The 22684-nt window shown below is 43.1% G+C and overlaps 1 protein-coding gene across 1 annotated transcript in view; it reads left to right on the forward strand.

The window, feature by feature from the left end:
* LOC147683426 (eotaxin-like) overlaps positions 1-22684 on the forward strand; it is a 103022-nt gene that overhangs the window by 58169 nt on the left and 22169 nt on the right. Inside the window, exon 3 of the mRNA XM_086943859.1 lies at positions 15084-15161. Within this exon, the coding sequence (XP_086799985.1) occupies positions 15084-15161 (78 nt within the window). The remainder of the gene's footprint in view (positions 1-15083; positions 15162-22684) is intronic.

The raw sequence follows: 22684 nt of genomic DNA on the forward strand, positions 1-22684 counted from the left end.
AAGCGCTTCCCGGGCCGCGAACTGGGCTGCAAACTGGTAGCGAAACGGGAATTCGCCATTTTGTGCTTCGTTAATTAAATTACTAGGTATAAGGGGGTGCGGGAGACGTATCCTAATCCCCTATATTTCCTGAGGGTGGCTGAGGAGGCTCATATATGTTGATACATCTCTTCCAGCGGCTGTGCGTGAGCTTTTTTTTTTTTTGCTGCGTGACAGTCCGGAGCGGCCGCCATCTTATCTCTCGGTAGGATCGAGAGAGAAGAAGAGGTGAAAAACGAAGGGGGAATTTAATGAAAGGGGGCAAGGTATCCCCCTCTTGACCCCCTAGGATTGTTGTTGGGGTTATTAAAGGGTCCCGTGGGGAAAATAAAAAAAAAATTATTTTTCACGGTAGAAGCGTTTCCCGGGCCGCGAACTGGGCCGCAAACTGGTAGCGAAACGGGAATTCGCCATTTTGTGCTTCGTTTTAATTGTTTAGAGACAAAAATTATCGCCGCACATCGGCCACAATGCATGAATATCGTTGAAAAGTCAGCGATATTCATGCATTATCCAGCAAATGCTCTTAGCCGTGTTATCCACCTTCCATTGGATAACATGGCTAAAAACTGCTCGGTGCGTGTTTTTTTTTTTTTTTTTTTTTTTGCTGCGTGACGTTTGTTAACGTTCGATTCGATGGAAATCAGGAAGTGTTGACCACCATTTTGTCACTGCGAGTAAATATTTTGTTATAAATGAATCCTTATTGATAAACATTGTCTGCGCCATCTTGCGTTTTGTCCAATGCCACAATTTTGTCGTGCACGGCAGCCATTTTAGATGCCTTGACCAGGGCCACTCTCTGCACGCCGCCGATTCTCAGCATGGCTCCCCACCCTCGCACGCATCTCCCCCACGCAATGGTCACCCCCGCTCTCTCTCTCATGCATGGGCCATATACTTCCCCCCATCTGCGCTGCTCTTCTCTGAGAATCACACCCTGTGCCTGCCCAACACCTCCCTTTCACCCTATTCACTACCGCACCCTCTGACACTCCTCTTCCTCTGTGTCCGATTGTCCAGGCCGGACCTAGGCTATCACCTAGCCCTGCGAATGTAGTTTATGACCCCAGCTGTAGAGTATCCAGACATGCCAACCCTCCCGATTCAGGCGTGAGACTACTGATTTCAGTGCTAGTCTTTCGCTTCCCGATTCCTGCAAGGAAAAACCCGGGGGCATATTACCAACAACTAGCGGTAATTTTGTCTCTAACTTGTTTAGAGACAAAAATTATCGCCGCACATCGGCGAATTTTATCGCACATAAACCTTGCTATTAGCAAGGTTTATCGCAAATGCGATAAAAAACGGCCGCAATGCATGAATATCGTTGAAAAGTCAGCGATATTCATGCATTATCCAGCAAATGCTATTAGCCATGTTATCCACTTCACATTGAACAAGCGCATGGTCTTTTAAAGATTTGTGAAGTACTCGGGGCGGCGGTGTGTGTGTGCCCTCTTTCAGGAGCGGGCGGGGGGGCACTGCCAGCAATTTGCAGGCCAGGCAGTGTTCAACACGTGCATCACCCTTTCTCTGCCTGCTATTGCGCTCCATGCTTCGGAAAGGTAAGAAAAAGAACGTGCATTTGAGTTTGAAATGTCCGATCTTGTAGCAGTACACTTGTAAAGCCCACACATGACAATAACCCGATTCAAGGCCCCATTCACCCGATTTTTAAAAAAAATATAGTACTCCAAGACAGTTACATTTTAAAACTTTATTAACATTTAAATATAACGAACGCAACAAAAACTGTAAATATATTTAACCATTTTTTGAAATTAACCAGAACTATAACGATAACAACAACAATAATATAACTTTTATGCCTAAATTACGCAAACATTTAGCTAATCTGCTAAAGGGGGGAGTCGCAATTTCTTTACAATAATCAATAATGAAAAATCCACATCAATAGGGTTGCCCGTTTTCTCGATGCAGCACTATAGTGCAATATACACAGCACCTGGGGTGTCAAGAGTGAACAGGTCTTTCTTTGTTCCTTAAGATGTTATCTCAGAGAATGCTGATGCATTGGTGTCTGTACACTTCTTTGTCAATTCTGTCAAGATGATAACTGCTTTATAAACAGACGATATCTTTGTTTAGTCATTAGTGTTAAGTGTGTCTGAAACTACAGTGCCCTTCTGTTTTTTTTTCTTCAGGCTCTACAGAGTTTTGTGTGTTGTTCTTTTGAGCGACAATTATTCCAGAGGTTTCAGGTTCACTTGTTTTGTCCTGCAGTGAGTTAACAGCTTTAGAGAGTTCATGTTTATTTGCTATGTCCTGCTGTTCGTCAACTGCTTCAGAGACGTCAGCCTCATTTTTTATGTTTCAGTAGATCCTGGACCTGCCCGGCCGCGCCCAAAATGGCGCCGGTGTAAATGGGACTCGTAACTGCTTGTTCTGTACTGGTTGCCCAACCTTGATATCACGAGATACATATGCAGTTTTGAAGCACATGGCGGAGGCTTGTCTGCTGTAGTGGGGCGCCCCTTTATCGTTTCAGTCGCCATTCCGCCCGCTTTTGCTACACTGTGCCTTTTCCGCCATTCAGCTGTTTAGCGCCCGCTCTTACGGCTACAGCGTCTCGCTCACCATGTAGTTGAGTTGCTCCCACTCTTGCGGTGCAGCGATAGGCGGCTGCCACAGGACTCTTAAAATGGCGGCCGGCTCTTCGGATTTGGGCCTGGTCCAGTAAAATGGCCCTGGGACACCTTGGAACTCGGACGCTTGTCTGCCAGGGCTTGGGTTCCATTCTCGAAAGCGTCCCCTCAGCCTTGAAGATTGTACAAAAGTCTTGGGGGCCCTCGACTCCCGCAGGCTTCCGGTGGGGAGCGGCTGCCATGATTGCTTGCGGAATGGCCACGACGGAGCTACGAGATGGTGGTGCTCTCATGGTGACGGCAGCTTCAGTCTGAAACATCCAGAAACAAGGTGGGGCTTTCATCGTTTGGGGAAAAAAAATGTTTTAATCCAATGAAAAGTGTTATTTTTAGGTCACATGACCTAGTCTTACATAATTAGGAAAAGAAAAGTAAAATGAACCAATGAAAAGTTTTATTAACAAGTCACATGACCTGTTATGCTTACGTTACGCGCTGCGCGGCGCGCTCTGGATCGTTTCCGGGAAGCTGCGCCTTGCGCACCGGAGCACTTCCGGGTGCGCTAACGCGTCGCGTCATATGACGCATTACGCGACAATGCAGGTGCAGAATATAGTCAAAATGTCTCCACCAACCAGCGGTCGGAATACAACCGCTTTCAGCAGTCCAAAAAGTTCGGTCAAATCTTAAGAGCGGGAGCAACTCAACTACATGGTGAGCGAGACGTTGTAGTCGCAAGAGCGAGCGGTAAACAGCTGAATGGCGGAAGAGGCACAGAGTACCAAAAGCGGGCGGAATGGCAACTAAAACGGTAAAGGGGCGCCCTACGACAGCGTGTCTTCAGGTGAAACGGATTGTGGGACAAGGTCCAGAATGAAAGATTCTTCAAAAGGGAAAAAATTCCGCCGGACCCCGGGAGCCGGCCGCCTATGCCGGGGGCGATCTCAGGCCTCACCAGGGCAACACGACTTGGGGAGGGGGCAGGAGCCAAGCGCCCCCTCTCAGTCCGCGCCATCTCACCGTCCCTCGGGGGCCTCCGTCAAGCGGTTTAGGGAGGCACCGTATCACATTGTTTTCCAATGCAGTCAGGTCCACAAATGGACCCCACTTACTTTGAATAGTGAAGCTGCAGCAGGTGCAAATAAGGTTTAAACAGTGTTACAAGAGCTGCTTAGAACTCTGAAGTATGGCACTCTACAACCAGGACTTATGCCATGTATGTAAGGCAGTGACATGGAAGCAAGTCAGGGACAAAAAGCATGAACGAACATTCACGTATGAAAATCTTATTTGGAGAAGGGGTAGAATCCAAACGCCCCCTGCCAGTTCGCGCCAGTACACCATATGTGGAAAATCTGAAGCCATCATTCTACAAACTCTCAACGCTTGTTATCAGTGCATGAGTTTCATGCTCGATCGATTGAGCTAGCCGGATCGGGCAATAAAAAGTATAAAATAGTTATGTAAATAGTTATTTAATAAAATGTTTTACTCTGTTTCTTTGCTGGTGTGTTGTGTATATTTATAATATTTGCATAGGGTTTGCCGTTATTTTGGGCGGTGTGGGTGGCGGAGTCGAGCTGTTTTGCAGCCCTCATGGTGTGGAGCTCAGTTCATTTCACTATTTTCGTATTTCTCATGAAGGGTTATTCCTAATGTTTGTATTTTACCGAGGTCAAAAAGAGATCGAATTAGTGGTCTACTGATTTTGCTCGATTACTTTTATTTTTTTACACGATTTTTCACTATCTGCAAAGACTAAACAGAGTATTGCGACTTTGTGCTTGTTTGTAAATAGAGAATGATCCAAAGAGAACCAATTGTAAAACAGTAAATGCTTGGATAATAATCAATCAAATGGAGAGACAAGCAGGTACGACGGATTACAACAGGGGTAAAGGTCTGAGTTAACTACCGTTCACTATCTGCAAAGAGAGAGTACTACTAAGAGAAAAGAGGGGAGTGGGGGGGGGGCAGCGTTCAAAGCACATCAGCGTGCTTAAACACGAAAACGTTTTTACCTATCACGTACTTGACATTTGACAGCTTTTGATATTTGCTATTAAAAAACCATTGAAATTCACAGAAAAAACCATAGGTTATACTCCATATATAGTTAGGAATTTGCATTTACAAAACCTTGAAAATTCAATGAAAAAACCATTGGTTGTAGGCCATATATAGTTAGGGATTTGCATTTAGAAAACCTTATTTTACTCGCATAAAACCATTGAAATTCCATATATAGTTATAAGCGCTAACTATATATCGCGCACCCGCAATCCACTGCTGATGATGTCACATATTACATCATTCATGACATGGTTAGTGACATCACTGATGACATCACTGATGACATCTCAAATGACATCACTGATGACATCACTGATAACATCTCATTTGACATGACTGATCACATCACTGATGATATCATTCATGTGATAATACCATGAACCTCTTCAGACTCTAATATAACCTTAGATACAATCAGTGTAAACAGACAGTCACTCATCCATGGAGTTACTCACACACCTAGTCAGTTATGCCAAAAATTAATCACACCTCCATTTTCTCAACTATACAGTTATACACACCTTACTTATTCAAACATATACTAACACATATTTACTTTACTCTCTTATACAATCTCTGATACATGTTCACAATGATCCATACAGCCACTCACACATTCACTAGCTCTTATGCACAGTTATTTATAGATGTCAACTCTCACATGTACTGTGTTTTACATATGTACTTAATTTGACATGTAGCACTGAGATATCCATTCACTCACTAATACACTCATGCACAGTCAACCGCCCATACAGCTGTTTCCACATGCAGTTTTGAATCTATACATATAGTGAATCAACTACTCACACATCTATGTACAGAGTCACACACCTCCCAGCCACCCATACACACACACTCAGTTTCCCATACAAATACTTGGACAACCAATCAATAACCCATACAGTTACTCATATAGCTACTGATCAACATATGCAGCAGTTTGTAGAACAACAGATATAATGATGCACAAATTAAAACAGTTTAGTCACTAACCCATGCACTCAGTGAGACACATTTAATCACTCACTCAATCAGTCAGTCATGCACCTAGTAAATCCTTCATCCAGACACTTATACATGTACTCATTCTTCAATATGTAAAACATGTTTTAACTTTACAGAAACATACAGTCACTGGATGTTGTCATCAGTGATGTCATCAGTGATGTCATTTGAGATGTCATCAGTGATGTCATCAGTGATGTCACTAACCATGTCATGAATGATGTAATATGTGACATCATCAGCAGTGGATTGCGGGTGCGCGATATATAGTTAGCGCTTATAACTATATATGGAATTTCAATGGTTTTATGCGAGTAAAATAAGGTTTTCTAAATGCAAATCCCTAACTATATATGGCCTACAACCAATGGTTTTTTCATTGAATTTTCAAGGTTTTGTAAATGCAAATTCCTAACTATATATGGAGTATAACCTATGGTTTTTTCTGTGAATATATATATATATACATCCAATTCAAATAGAGCTTGTCTGGTGATGCTTATTATGATTTTTTTTCAATGGCTATCAGATACAGTATAGAAATTCTGTGTTATCTAGTTGTGGAATATCTCTACCCTAAAGGGTGGAGAGACCAATCAAACCTTGGAAGAAGATCTTCATCAGGGCGAGAAGGAAGCAACCTAAATGGTGGGTTAAAGGAAACCAAACAGTGGCCAATCAGTTTCCACACACTGTGGAGCAATTGTATTTACTTGATATTCAGTACAAAAAATGTTGAATTTAGTTAATTAAGGTGTTTGTGATTCGTGATATTGGGTACAAATTATTACAGTTGGTCCCCATTGGGATCAACTGTGTTTTGTACCATATCTCACCCAGGTCCTATGGTTTACTGAGTTTCCCTATTGTTTTGTAATGTTTCTGCCATGTTCAGTGCACTCCTGAGCTGGTGGCATGTAAACAACAAATAGCAAAAAGGAAAACATGGCAGGCTTGAGTTATAGTGTGCATTTTGTGTTGTACCTCACAACTAATATAATTTCAGGTACTTTTTGGTTTTGTGTTATCTGAACCACACTGACCAATTTTGCTAATTTTGGTGTGGTTCATCCATGGGTTCAAAGTTATGTGCGAATCAAAAATCCCTATTCAATGGAAAGTGCGACTCAACCATAACTACAATATATTCAGTGAAAAAACAGTTAGATTTGAGTTGTGATTCTGGCTAACATGTGGACAAATGCTGAAATTCACAAGTCATGGCATGCATTACATGTCATAACATGCGTCGTCTGCCAAGTTTAACTCTTGCTTGATTACCTTTTTCTGAGTGCCATTTGCAAATAGATGTGTTGCGCATGGCGGGTGACACAAGTTACGGAGTACATAGGCACATTGTGTGCCTTAGCAGGCACATTTCAGAGGTTTTGGGCACTTGAATTAATACAATAACTCCCTTTTTAACTGTGTTTTTTCAGTGAATACATATATATTTTAATACATTGTATTGTGAACCATTGATGTGCACAAACTTCACTACATACAGCATTTGCCTCTGCCTCTTCCTATCAACGTTTCTCTGCCTTTTTGCCTCATACACCTTGTCTTCATTTTCTAACCCTATGAAAAAGTTGTGAATGATATCTGATTCATGAGTTTTTCACAAAATGGCAGCCAAATCCACTACTTAAAATGGTGACTCATGCGACCACAATCAAATTTTGACTAGTGAATCACACAATATTTCATGTGTTTTCCTGCCTCAAGGTTCCACCCAGGATTCCTCCTGGGGACAGCCACTTCTCGTGCTGAACCCCATGCCTGTGACATTTTTCCTAGTACAAATATTCAAGGTGGTGGAAAAAATCTACAGAGCCCTTCTCCAGCCAATCACATTTGTGAAAAAAATACTAATCCAAATGACAGAAGATGTGTATCACTTAAGCGTGTTTTAAACAACAGAGTTATACAACAGTGTTAATATTTTATAGCCCACCCAGCACTTTCTTCAAAATGCTCATAATGCAAAACTACAGAACTGATTTACACCACACCAATACAAGTGTGCATTCTCAGTAAAGTTCTCTAGTTCTAATCTGATGCCAAGGTTGGTGAACATCTGAACAAATACTGGCATGCTGGACCTTAGCTTACTATGCTAGGTGATCGCCAGATATGGTGCTGATCCGTTAATGAAGAAAAAAAGATATAGGCAAGTCAAAAAATTCCTTTTCAATGGAAATTGCGTTTGAACCCTAACTATACAGTGATGACAACCACTGTGAAAATGCAGGTATAAATATCTTCCTTAATGTACAAATATGTGAAGTCAACAACAATGAATGTTTTCTTGCGTACATATATTTACCTTTATGAAATTGTGGTGGCTGACATTGTGCCCACAATATGATGATATTTTAACCTTGATAATAGATTGAAAACCATATGGATTTTGCAACGTTACATTTTTTTAGGCTGAATGTCTATTGGTGTGTCCATCAAATAATTAGTGTCATAAATCAATTTACACCTGATCATTTAAATTGAATATTGTTTTGTAGCACTTTTATACTGGGTTTATGCTTAAGGTCACTATGGATCAATTCAATGAAAATTAATTCACAACTAAATAGTATCAAAAAAAGGATTTGGCTATGTGGCTCTAAGATTTGGCAGAGGGTTGCAGAGCCATACTCCAGCATTATTGGTAAACAGCAGAGGTGATCTGTTTTCGACTTCAAGTTTGTGCAGACTCAGTTGCTACAGTTGGTGGTCTCAATCTGCTTCACAGTGGACAGGTTTAAGAATTTTAGATTTTATTTAACATAACTGCACATTTTAGTCCATTGCAGTGCTTTATTACAGGGCTCTTTTAGTGATAATGCTATGGATGTAATCTGGAGAAACAAGTATGCTATACGGATCACTGAAAAAATATCGAATTTAAATATCGACCTGCAAGAATATCGTGTCAAAAATATCGACAGACAAAATATCGAGTTTCTATCTACAAACAGGTAAGTACAAAAATATCGAGTTTAAAATATCGTTTACAAAAATATAGTTGTAAAAAATATCGACTTTACTAAAAACACTATTAAATTAAATTAATATTAAAAACTAAGTACTAAAATATACTTAAGAGTACTTAAATTAACTAATGATAATTAAATAACTAATGAAAGTACTAAAAAAAAAATATTTTATCATATTTCTTAAAACATATATATATAGTAACAAAATATAATTAAATAATAGCCAATATTATTAATATACAATAACAATAGAGTAAAAATTACTATTCCCACTCCAGTGGGTGCAACAGTAGGGAAAGCGTTGGATAGCGTAGGGGTTAAAATTACTATTCCAACTCCAGTGGGTGCAACAGTAGGAAAAGCGTTGGATAGCGTAGGGGTTATAATTACTATTCCCACTCCAGTGGGTGCAACAGTAGGGAAAGCGTTGGATAGCGTAGGGGTTAAAATTACTATTCCCACTCCAGTGGGTGCAACAGTAGGGAAAGCGTTGGATATCGTAGGGGTTAAAATTACTATTCCAACTCCAGTGGGTGCAACAGTAGGGAAAGCGTTGGATAGCGTAGGGGTTAATATTACTATTCCCACTCCAGTGGGTGCAACAGTAGGGAAAGCGTTGGATAGCGTAGGGGTTAAAATTACCATTCCCACTCCAGTGGGTGCAACAGTAGGGAAAGCGTTGGATAGCGTAGGGGTTAAAATTACTATTCCAACTCCAGTGGGTGCAACAGTAGGGAAAGCGTTGGATAGCGTAGGGGTAAAAATTACTATTCCCACTCCAGTGGGTGCAACAGTAGGGAAAGTGTTGGATAGCGTAGGGGTTAAAATTACTATTCCCACTCCAGTGGGTGCAACAGTAGGGAAAGCGTTGGATAGCGTAGGGGTAAAAATTACTATTCCCACTCCAGTGGGTGCAACAGTAGGGAAAGTGTTGGATAGCGTAGGGGTTAAAATTACTATTCCCACTCCATTGGATGCAACAGTAAGGACAGCGTTGGAAAGCGTAGTTGTAATAATTAAATTAGTAAAAAGCTCATATTACCCAATTAATCAAATAATATAAATTTATTAACAATTACTATTAAATTAATTAACACATATAAATTAATTATCAATTATTTACTAATTACTATCAATAAATATATTAACATGTTTAATTATTATGAATTAAATTACTTCCCACCCTATTCCCCTATAATCCCACAACCCGCTACTGCATTAAATTAGTAAAATTTACATATTTACCAATTAATCAATTATTATTAATTATTTTGCAATTACTATTAAATTAATTAACACATATAAATTAATTAACAATTAATTTTAAATGAATATCAATTAATTAATTTACATATTTAATTAATTATAATTAAATTACTTCCCACCCTATTCCCCTATAAACCCACAACCCGCTACAGAATTACATTATGCAATTATTATAAAAACAAAATCCATTTAATAAAATTATTTATAACATTAATACACACTTTTCACACATATTATTACATAAATATACACTATAAAATATTATATATTATTAAAAATTCGATATTTTTGCTATCTATATTTTATACAGTCGATATTACTTCACTTACCTTAAAAACAATATTTTTGTAGTCGATATTCTGTCCAGTCGATATTTTGTCCAGTCTATATTATTTACTCGATATTATGTCCAAACGATATTTTGGACTCGATATTATGTCTGTGCACCATGCTATACAGCGGAGAGTAAACAAGAGAACCCTTTTATAATCAGTTGGGCATTCAACAATATTCAGGAGGCTCCCTCTATTTTTAATTGATTTTGAAAATATTGTGAGAAGATGGTCTTAGAAAATGCAGACAATATTTGTTATAGTCATAATGGAAAAAATGCTGAATGGAAATCCACATCTTTGCAAAATTTGTAAAAGAGAACATTAGGCCACAAGGTCAAAGTCTTTCTATGCATCCCCCTAAATATTGGGGTCTGTTTTTGCCTAGGGGAAACATAACATATGGCTTCTAGCAAATAATTGTTGTTCAAATCCATGAACCAGCCACGTAGAAACCCGTTTTGATCTTTGTGGATCAAGAAATTTACATGAGGTGTTATCCTGTTCGCTGATATCTGCGGGCCCTATCCACATAGCTAAATTTACACAAGAATAAATTAACTCTCACACTTTGTAGTAAAGGTATTGCTTTTGGCTATTCACCATTTCTGTGTGTCACTTAATTACAAAGTGTAGACTTACATGTATGTACCCACACTTTGAAACAGGTGGTGCAGTAAAATGTACTAGTATAACGTTCTTATTGACAAAAAGCACTCTGGAGTAAGTCCAGCACCACACATAGCCAACCACTACTACTGCAACATCCTCCCATAGAAACTAATGAAAGAAAGGACTTTAACTTGTTCCGTGCTCATGATGGCTCCCGGACATCATGAGTCACCGTAGCCGTGTGCTCATGAAGGCCGGGAGACGTCCAAACATTGCCGCTCCACCCACACATGATTAGTTCCCCGCCTGTGCGGGCAAATTAATCAGTGGGTGGAGTTCGGACGGCTCCCGGCCAATCTGAGCACACGCCTACTGTGACTCATGACGGCTGGCAGCTGTCATGAGCACTGCGGCGCCGCACCCCCTGCACCGCCGCCCCCCGCACCGTGGCAAAATTCATGCCGCGGCGAAGGGGGTAAACAGAACTCCATAGCAAATATTGTCAACATTCATTTATTTATTTTGACTTTAAAAAATAAGCAAATCAAAAGAAGCGGGTGAAGGGCAAACTGGATTCGACCTCCTCTACAAGTAACTTTTTCCAAAAACAGAGAAACCCACTTCTGTCAAAAACATAGATAGTAACTCGCCACTATAAAAAAAAATGTTTTTCTTGTAAAACCCTCTCCCACCCGGGTTAGGCCCTGGTGGCATGCTTCATCATAGGGTCAATACTGATCCGCTACAGATCGAGTGTGCTGCAACCTACAAGTTGCGTGGGAGCACTATTTTCTTTTTCAATGATAAAAGATGTGTTTGATGAAGGGGGGTGGGGGTGGTGATATCATTTACAAACACCTGGCTGGAGGTATACCATATTTTATAACTACCTCCAGTCGGTATGGTTAAAAGGATAAGGGGAGATCTAGGAAAAAAAGTAGGTTATGATACTGATTTCCCAAAGGTTTTTAAAAATAAGCATACATTTAATTTAATGTTTAGCAAACGAAATCTAAATAACAAATTCATATTATTTTTATGATAAAACATGTTAACATTGAAGTAGGATGTCACTATCTACAGTATTTTACGTCGCACAGATTTATGGTAGCTTTAAGTTTGCTAGGTGATCATTTGTTTATCTTAAAGGTTTCTTAGGATTGTTTTTGTTTACCTTCATGGCCTGATTCACAAATGGCTATTGTGTAGAAGTTTAGAAATTGATTGACTTCCTTCTAACTCTTCGGATTTGATTGGGAAGTTGGAGATGGGTTGGTACTTCAGCTTTTCACATTTCCATTGATTATTTTCAGTACCAAAGTGTTTAGAAAGTTTAAAGAAGAAGTGTGATCATGTTATGGTACATTATGTTTTTATGATTTTGCAAAGGGGCCTGCATTATCTTAATATTACTGTATCATAAGATATCAGTGTCAGTGCTGTTCAGGTGCACCCCCCTTAGAGAATGGTTGAACCAGACTTAGGGCACTATTAAGATGTTGGTTGGATGAGTTTTCAACCAACACCGTAGCAGGATGGAATCCGTCCAACTATTAGTCGGCAGTTCCACCCGTAGTATTATGGGCGGTCCGAAACATGGATTTTTCTATTGCAGCTTGTTCAGCTACTAGAAAAGGTCCGCAACACATGCATGTTTTCATGTGATACCTACCACATGGTGCAGGGATGTTTAGGGGGCACCACAGGTGCAGCCTAGGCCCCATATCGGAGAGCCAGGGGGACGAGCGCCCTGCTAGGGGCCCCCAAAGTTACTTTCCGCCTGCCTTTTCATGGCGGGTGGACCGCCATGAAAGGGCCAGCAGAAAGCGACATTGTGATCAGAGCAGCGGAGCCGAGGCTGGCTCTGCTGCCATTTTAGGATTACAATTCCTCCCCTTGCCCCAACGGGCTCCATGAGTCCATTGGTGGTGGAGCAGAATTCCCCTGTGGCGTTCCCTCCAACCACCAGTATCATAATACGGAGGTCAGACGGAAACTTATGATGCGGGCGCAAAGACTCCAACATGCTGTTGGATGGCTTTCCACTCAATATCATCATGAGGGCCATAATGCCGAGAATAGTATAGAACCCAAGGCCTAAGAAGACAGTGTACTTTGTCTAGATATCTAGAGAATGGCAGACAGTCTACCCAGAAACTGACGTTTCTGCTCATTTAAACTAAACAAAAATCTTTTTAAAATAAACTCTATGCATGTATCAATGCTCAACCTTCCACTTCTCTCTCCATCCCTTGAAGGACTATGGATATTTTACCAGCACCTGTAAGCCTCATGGTGGTGAAGCTATACAAACAGCTCATAGTTATCCCTGTTTCCATTTTTCTCCTTCACTGGCTGTCTTCCTTTTTGTTATGATGGAAAATTCCCTGTATGGCTCTGGAGAGCTGTACTGTCTTGCCCTGAAACTTTTTGACCTTGTTGTTATTCTTCAAATTTGCACTGAGCAAAGGGGGTAACCAAAGTGCACCCATATATGAATAATAGGTGACTGCCCTCTCCCCCAGGCCAAAAGAGATTTACAATGGTGTCAGCAGAATTAATCAGGCCTTTTTACATGTTGTTCTAAATTTGGACTTCAGGTCTAAGCTTAGACTTTAGGTCTAGAGATAGACTTCAGGTCTAATGTTAGACTTCTGGTTTAAGTTTATCTTTGTAATTCAGAAACACGTACTTTTGAACCTCCAGTCACTACCCGATCATTTTGAATTAACAGTTGTGGTTACTATCACTCAACATTTGTAAAGCGCAATGCGGTCAACCCTAAGGGTATCTAGGCACTGTGTCTCCTTCAAAGAGCCAGGTCTTGAGGCTCTTTCTGAAGTCTGCCAGCAAGGGGGCCATTTGGAGCTGTAGGGGGAGTTTGTTCCAGAACTTGAACGAGATGTAGGATAAGGAGCAGTGCCACTGTGGGTGTGGGAGATGCAGGCGGTGTGTGTGAGGGCAAGTGAAGAGGAGCGTAGGTGTCTAGCGGGTTGGTGGAAGTTCAGACAATGGCTGAGGTAGGCAGGCTTAGGTCATGCAGGGCTTTGTAGGAATGTGTGAGGATCTTGTACTGGCATCTTTTCTGGATAGGGAGCTAGTGGAGGTTTTTCAGGAGGGGCGAAGTGGGTTCATTTGGGGAGGTCCAGGATGAGTCTGGCATTCTGTATGGTCTGGAGTATTCTGAGGAGCTGGCTGGAGATGCCGGCATGGAGGGCGTTGCCATAGTCAATGTGGCTGGTGATGAGGGCCTGAGTGATGGTCTTTCTGGTGTTGGCTGGGATCCATCTGAAGATTCTGCGGACCTTGCACAGTGTCTGGAAGAAGGAGGAGGCGACTGTGTTAACTTGTTATTTCATGGTCAGTTGGCTGTTGAGGAAGATGTTGAGGTTGCATGCGTGGTCGGTCAGTGTGTGTCAGAGTTCTGCAGGCTACCAGCTGTAGTCCCATGCTGAGGTGTTTTTCCTAAAGATCAGTACTTCTGTTTTGTCAGACCAAAGTTGGAGGCAGTGGTCTCTTTTCCATCTGGCTACAATGATGATGGATTTGCAGCAGTTGTTTTTTTTTGCATTGGCTGGGTCCTCGGTGAGCGAGAGGATCAGGTGTGTCCTGTCTGCATAGGAGATTATGTTGATTCCATGGGATCTGAAGACGTCTGCGAGGGGGTCATGTAGATTTGAACAGAGTGGAGCTATGGGCTAGTTGACACTCCTCTTTTTGGGCTTAGCGTCTTCTGGTTATGAATACTGTCCATTATTTAGAATACATGTTAATATTCTTATGTTTTAGTTTTGCACTTTTCTTTCATAAAATAAAGAAGCGGCTGGACATTCTTTTTAAAATGCCATTCATGAGCCCTTTTGTCCCATGAATGTGAATACCTCCTTGAGTAAGTCTTAGTCTGCTCCAGCTTGTTACTCTGAGACAGCCAAATGTTAACAGGGAGTACTTTGTCATCCATTTTGGGGTCCAACAGTACTCTGGCCCAGGATACCGATGGTAAATGTCTAGTTAAAGAACAGTAACCATGGACTGCTCAGGGGCCCCAGAAACCAGGTCTCACACAATGTAAACAATATTCAAGCCCCTCTCTGCAATATGAATATGCAATTATGAGCTCATCTGTGTGTTTCATTCGTTTGGTCTAGATTTTACACAGATGTGATGGGACCCATCTGCTCTGATCCTAAAGCCCGCTGGGTTAAGCGGAAATTGAAAGAACTAAAGTAAGTGATTCTCTTCATTTTAATTTGTGGAACCTGTTTATAGAACTCCAAGTGTCTTATTAGTATCCACATAATGCAATACAATGTCTGAGCTGTGCTCTGCAGATGGATCCATCAGGCCTCCGTTTTACCTAACTTTAGAAATACATTGGCCCTGAGTTTTGCACAGTGTACAGGTATTTGGCAGTCATCCCTCAACAATGCAGCTTTCTCGTTTTGGCTTTTCAGCAGTAAACTGCTTTTTATTCTGACCACTAAGAGGGGCGCTGAAATCCAAGGTTGCAAGTGTGTGACTATGACTGTGCCTGGTAGAGATCTGTAAGTACGGACATCTATCTTCCAAAAGGGGAGCTCAGTAAATCCCTCTGCTTCTCAAACAGGCAAACACACCAGCTGTTGAACTCTAAAGAAGGCCATTATGGTGATTACAGGTAGAAAGATGTAAATACCATGCCACATTGCAAATTGGCCCAGCTGTGTGGCAATTACAACCTATGCTTTCACTTCTGTTGCCTCTTTCCCCAGCCTTTTATGGTGTCCCTAACTAAGCACATGACAGCACACTAATTTTGTTGCTACTCCTATGTTGATGTAAGGCCAAATTAAAGCTGTATAATAATAAACATCCTCTAAAGGGTTTGATTTTGTTTGATTTTACATTCAATAAACTGCACTATCACCTGAGTGAGAGTCTCTTGTGCTAAAACTCTCAAGAAATTGAGAAACAGCAATTGTGGGTTGGTACAGAAACTGTTAAAACATCCATTTTTAGGTCTCGGTACTATCCGGTTCGTCAGAACCGGAAGTAGCGAGATCTTATGTCTCTTAGAGGGGCTCTTCATCTTGCCTCTAATTTTGGCTCTCTCCCATTGGCTGGCTTCCTAAGCGGAGGCCAGCCATTGGAGGAGAGCCATCACTCCAAATAGGCTCCGTCCTTTTCGGATTTGGATGTGTGTTCGGTGTTCTTCTTTCCACTTTTTAGCCACGCCCACCGAACACGCCCCCAAATCCGAAAAAAACTCGGAGCTTTTTTCCGCCATTTTGCAGTGTGTGGAGGTGGTTGTGAGCCCGTGAACGTCCTCAGGGCCAAACCGATATCATGCCGGGACCTGCGACTGCTAAACTCGCCCTGCCGACCTTGGGCGCCTTTCCCCGATCTGCCGCTCTTCACCGCCGCGACCTGGGCCCCTGAAATTGACCTAGCAGCTGTTTTCCCCGCTCTGAGATAGCAGAGCCGAAGACGAAGGGACCGCGACCTGATTGGCCGTTTCTCGTCGGAGCCGCGCTCTAATTGGCCGCTGCTGTGGGCCTGTCCTCAAGAGCCGCGCTCTCATTGGCCGAATCTCCCCGTGTCATCAGGGCCTGGCCCGGGAGCCGCGCTGCGAGTGGCTGACTCCCATTTTATTACTCAAAAGGCCACTCTGCCCCACTGCACTACTCACGAGGCCACTCTGCCCACTGCACTACTCACGAGGTCACTCTGCCCCACTAAACTACTCACGCGGCCACTCTGCCCCTCTGCGCTACTCATGCGGCCACTCTGCCCCTCTGCGCTACTCACGCGGCCACTCCGCCCCACTGCACTACTCGCGAGGCCATTCTGCCCCATTGTACTACTCGCGAGGCCACTCTGCCCCACTGCGCTACTCATGAGGCCACTCTGACCCACTGCACTACTCACGTGGCCACACAAGCGTGCCTGGTGCACACATGATGGATAACACAGGCTCATTCCATCCTTTCTAGCTTTGCTGTTCCAAAGAACCCTAAGGTGTATGACACCCTTGTTTGGGGCAGACAGATGAAGACACAAATGCCTGAACACACGTTTTACAAGCCTGGAGACACGCGACCCAGGCTGGAGCATTTGCCATTATGTGTTGTTACTGTCACTGCTGCACGTCGCCCCTCCGCCCACCACGCGCCTCGGCCCACACACAGGAAGCGGCGCTTTGATTGGTTTCTTCTCACAGACAGGCAGAAACATTAGCGAACCAGACCCCGCGGCAGCGCGGCCTTAAGTTGAATCTTTGTTAATGGTCACAGTATTTCCCAGATGTTGAGCAGCTCTCGAACTGTTGCTTAATATAAAATACAGTGTGCAACAAGGACCCCGTGATTGTAATATTCACGCGCATCAGCCATCTCCCAGCTATGTATACAAATGACACTTGACACCACGAACAGATAACTTAGCTTGCAAGAGGGTTCTCTGACGCCCGGGCTTTGGAATCAAGAGTTAATGCTCCGCATTGTGTCTTTCATATTCCACATGTATTCAGAGGGCTCCCAGGTACACAGACTACAGTACATGCTTTGCCAGGCGAGGAGGGGGCGGCTGAGCCGCCACAGAGCTGCTTTGTTCGAGTTACTTCTCCAGGGAAAGTCAGGACATTAGATTCGGAAAAATGCTCCTTTCGTTGGATTCTAGAATCACACGTGATGAGGCACGGTATGACTACCAAACTGGCGTGCAGGCCTTTTTAATGTGTCTATTGCGCGGACGAGAAGCATCTTTGACACCAATTGTGTAGGCCTGTCCTAGACAGTCTACAAGGGGCAATGCGTGCAGTAAACGTGCCTCATCGGAATGTTAGTTCTACAAAGGCCTTTGGATTTAGAGGCTGCGTGTGGTGATAGATTGATAGTGTCGGGGTGCTACACTCTGGGTGGAATGACGAACACGAAGAACAAGATTTAGAAGAACGCGATGGTACTACGGTGCAGAACAAAAAGGCGTGTGTCAGGTCACAGTAATATGGCCATGTTTTAGATACAGAGTTACACTGAAACCGGCACAAACAGCCTTCGCGCCCTTGAAGTTACTCGAAATTATTTTCATCAAGTAAGTCGGTGCTTCAAGCAGTGTAAATCTGCTCCTAAATAAATATGCAACTAAAGTATTAATTTTGACACAGAATGAATTCACGGTTCTTCACGGGATGTTTTTTTTAAGATATACACACTGTCTGTTGTTTCAGAAACGTGACCTCAAAGTTTATAGGACACACTGCCTAATAATAGTCAAGTAAGTGTCAGAACATTAATGAAACGAGTATAATAGTATTTATGGACGAGCCAAAACAAAATACTGGCAAATAGAAACACATAATCACTACTTCAGTCGGCTCGTCTGTGCCACGCCCACAGATCCCAGAATGTAGAGGCAAACAGTAGTCCCTGTGTGAGCATTAGCCGCGTTTTGATTGTCCGAGTCATTACCTCTTGTGTATTTATCGTGACGGTTCATTACTGTCATTTGATTTAAGGATGCTCAGACTCACGAGGTCAGCGATAAATAACGGTCAGTATAGCACTTTGCAATTCACTATAATTGTATGTTATTGTTCTGTTTCCAGTGATACCGGAAGACTAATTATGCACCCAGACTGGCGCAACATATTTGTATTCAAATTTTATTCGATCTAAACTTGGAATACGTTTTAATATATTTTTTTATCAGAGGACTGCTGCGCGGTGTTTAAAGTGCAACGTTTGGCCTCACCGCTATCACTAAACATGTACAATTGAACCAGGTGATGGCGAGTACTTAAACTGTCCGTCATGCACAAACAGCCCACAAAATGCATGCTTTCAGTGACGTGTAAAGGCGCATTGAGGCCTTCATGTCTGTTGGCATATTGTTTCCTGGCACTTGGCGAGAGTGACAGTGAGTGCGAGAGTGACAGTGAGTGCTGAGTGACAGTGAGTGCAGAGTGAGTGCGAGAGCGGCAGTGAGTGCGAGTGTAGAGTGAGAGTGACAGTGAGTGCAGAGTGAGTGCGAGAGTGACAGTGAGTGCGAGAGTGACAGTGAGTGCAGAGTGAGTGCAGAGTGACAGTGAGTGCAGAGTAACAGTGAGTGCAGACTGACTGCATAGTGAGTGTGACTGCAGAGTGACAGTGACTGCAGAGTGACAGTGACTGCAGAGTGACTGAGTGTGCAGGGTGAACAATGTGAGTGTGCAGGGTGAGCAGTGTGTGAATGTGTAGGGGCAGTGTGTGAGTGTGCAGGAAACGAACACTCAAACTAAGTCCACCACACACATACATAACACACATAAGACCACACACACACACATACACCACACACACATACACCACACACACATACACCACACACACACACACACACACCACACACACTGTAGAGTGTTGTGTGCTGTAGAGTGCTGTGTGCTGTAGAGTTCTGTGTGCTTTAGAGTGCAGAGTGCTGTGTGCTGTATGCTGTAGAGTGCAGAGTGCTGTGTGCTGTAGAGTGCTGTAGAGTGCTGTGTGCTGTAGAGTTCTTTGTGCTGTCGAGTGCTGTGTGCTGTAGAGTGCTGTGTGTTGTCGAGCGCAGAGTGCTGTGTGCTGTCGAGCGCAGAGTGTTGTGTGCTGTAGAGTGCTGCGTGCTGTAGAGTGCTGCGTGCTGTAGAGAGCTGCGTGCCGTAGAGTGCTGCGTGCTGTAGAGTGCTGTGTGCTGTAGAGTGCAGAGTGCTGTGTGCTGTAGAGTGCAGAGTGCTGTGTAATTTTGAGTGCAGAGTGCTGTGTGCTGTAGAGTGCTGTGTGCTGTAGAGTGCAGAGTGCTGTGAAATTTTCAGTGCAGAGTGTTGTGTGCTGTAGAGTGTTGTGTGCTGTAGAGTGTTGTGTGCTGTAGAGTGTTGTGTTGTGTGCTGTAGAGTGCTGTGTGCTGTAGAGTTCTTTGTGCTGTAGAGTGCTGTGTGCTGTCGAGCGCAGAGTGCTGTGTGCTGTCGAGCGGAGAGTGTTGTGTGCTGTAGAGTGCTGCGTGCTGTAGAGTGCTGCGTGCTGTAGAGTGCTGCGTGCTGTAGAGTGCTGCGTGCTGTAGAGTGCTGCGAGCTGTAGAGTGCTGTGTGCTGTAGAGTGCAGAGTGCTGTTGAGTGTGTCTGTATGAGGGTGGCTCTGTGTAGGGTGTAGCTATTGGCATTGTAAATGACAATGCCATTTGTTTAACTATTAAGCTATTGGCAATGTAAATGACAATGCCATTGTTGATTTAAAAAAAAAAAAAAAGAAATGTCATGAGCAATGCCAATAGCTCTACCTTTAATGATGCCGAGACCATTGCATTGTAAATGCTTGTTGTGACCTTCAATGACTTTTAAAGTGGTCAGAAACCAATTCCACATACATGGTGCCAGAATAAAAATCCTCCAAAAAACCTGGAAAGTTCTGTGAAATGTGATGATATGGAGTAGATCTTTACTCACAGAGTGAAAAGATCTTACAGTTATATATGCTACTTATTTAGAAGCTTTGGTGTGAAACCATGTGTGGGTTTATGTATTATTCATAGAACTTTGGACATAATGCCAGCCCATATAGGAAGCCAGTGAAGGGTTTCAGAAGGGAAGTGGAGTGGCTGAACCAGGAAGCTTTTAAAGTCAGGTTGGCAATGTGATTTTGGACCACTTGTAACCGGCGTATTAAAGAGGTCTTGTCAGTAGCTGGGGGATGGCCGATTGAGGGTTGATATGTCTATTTTCCTAATCGCCACAGTATGAAAAAATAGACTAGTCAGAGATTCCTCATAAAGAAGACCTTGAGAGTCCATTTGAATTTGAGCATCACATTTGCCGGTATCTGTGAGGAATCTGCTGGGATGTGCTTGACAGAAATGATATAAACCTGTTAAGCAATATGCCTGTACTCCCAATCTCTTGAGGTTGCTTTAGGAAAATTTTGCAGTCCACCCTGTTAAATTTAGCAAAGAAATTAAGTAATATCATGGCATTGACTTTTATCACAATCCATGGCATTGACTTTTATCACAATCAGCCTCCACGAGCAGATCATCTACAACTGCCAATGTCGCTGTTTCAATTAGGGGACGTTTAATTGAGTATAATCTAAGATGTAATTTGAATCTAGAAAGTGGCAAGTCAGTCAAGCAAAAAATTCTTTCCAAATTTTGTGCAGGGCTGGAAGCGGGCTAATAGGTCAACTGAGAGTAGGATTATGAGGGTCACGCTCTGGTCTTTTTGATTGGTCCAGATTAGAAGCCTCGAAAGCTCTTACCTCCGGCAATGAAAAATTGAGATGGTTGAGAAGGAACAAAAAAGATGGAAAAATGAAGGCTTTAAAATTCTGAATCAGCCAGGCCGGAAGGGGATCTGTGGGGGAGCCGGACCTGCACTTAAATAAAAGGTTCATGAGTGAAATGTAATTGAGTGTTCTACAAACCAAGTACTAGCAGGTTTGTACTGCAGACAGTCAGTTGCCATTTTAGTAATGTTAGCTAAAGCAATACTATCTCTAATTGGTTCTGTGGTTGAAATAATGAAGGTGGAATTAGTAGAACTGGAGAAATTAAATTTGAAAGGTTTTAGAGAAAACCACCAGAATGCGTAAAGAGCCAACTGAGGACATCAGGTTGTGCCAGACCGGGACAAAGTCACACGTTCAGGCTGACGTGACGGACGCGTGCCCCCTGCAGGGATCCAGTTAGCCCTGCTGAACAGAGTACCTTAAATCCTGGTTTAAGGAGAGTTGCGAGGATTTTCGTCAAAGATGTATCATGCAGCCAAAGTCATACATTGGTCCGAGATGCGGAGAAGCTGTGGTGTGAGGTTCTGTGTCATCTTCGAGGATCCAGTCAACCAGGGTTTGCAATTCGGAATACGGTACCGAGGATGCACCAGGCAATTGGATCGATGTGTCAATTCTGCAGAGCTGCAAAGCTGCAATATAGAGTTTTGCGGCACCATCAAGGCCTGTCATCAATGAGGGATGCGAGGGCCTGTGCTGAGGATTTGTCATGCAGTTGCAGTGCGGATACTATGAAGGGCTGCGATGCAATTCAGGTCTTTGTGGTGGTTCCAGTCCATGCAGTAGCGGTGATGTGTTGGTTCTGCTCGGGGTTGCACCACGCAGTAGAGGAGATGTGCCATTTGCACTGGATCCACAGAAACTGGCAGAGCACCTTAGGCCCCCATCCAACAGTCCAGGACTGGGGTGGCACCACTTGGCTGGGTAGACTCACAGATGGCAGAGTCCAGGTGCTGGGTTAAGGTTGTTACAGCCTTCAGTCCCTGAGGCTCTAGTCAGAAGGCCAGCCAACACGCGTTTGGAGTCACTCCGGGGTTCTGGTTTCAAGAGATGTAGGTCCAGTCCTTCTTATCCAGGCAAGAGGGGAGCAGGCAGCAGATCAGCACAGCAAGGCAGTAGTCCAGCAGGGCAGCAGTTCAGCAGAGTGGCAGTGCTTCAGCAGCACAACAGTTCTTCTTGGCAGAGTATCCACAGGTCCAGAAGTATGCTAAAGAGTTGGTGTCTGAGGTCCAGTATTTATACCCAGTTATGCCCTTGAAGTGGGAGAGAAGCTTTTGAAGTACCCAGGCATCCTGATGTCCCTGCCCTGGGTCCAGACTAACTACAGGAGGTATGCAGCCTTTTGTGTGGAGGCAAAACATAGCCTATTCACGTGTAAGTAGGCTTGGTCCAGCTCCACCCTCTTATCTGCCAGTGATGGCCAATCCAGGCACACCTAAGCTTTCTATTGTGTGTGGCTGTCTAGGATGAAAACATAA

The sequence above is a fragment of the Lissotriton vulgaris genome, chromosome 11 (genome assembly GCF_964263255.1).
Source record: "Lissotriton vulgaris chromosome 11, aLisVul1.2, whole genome shotgun sequence".
In the NCBI taxonomy this organism is placed as follows: domain Eukaryota; kingdom Metazoa; phylum Chordata; class Amphibia; order Caudata; family Salamandridae; genus Lissotriton; species Lissotriton vulgaris.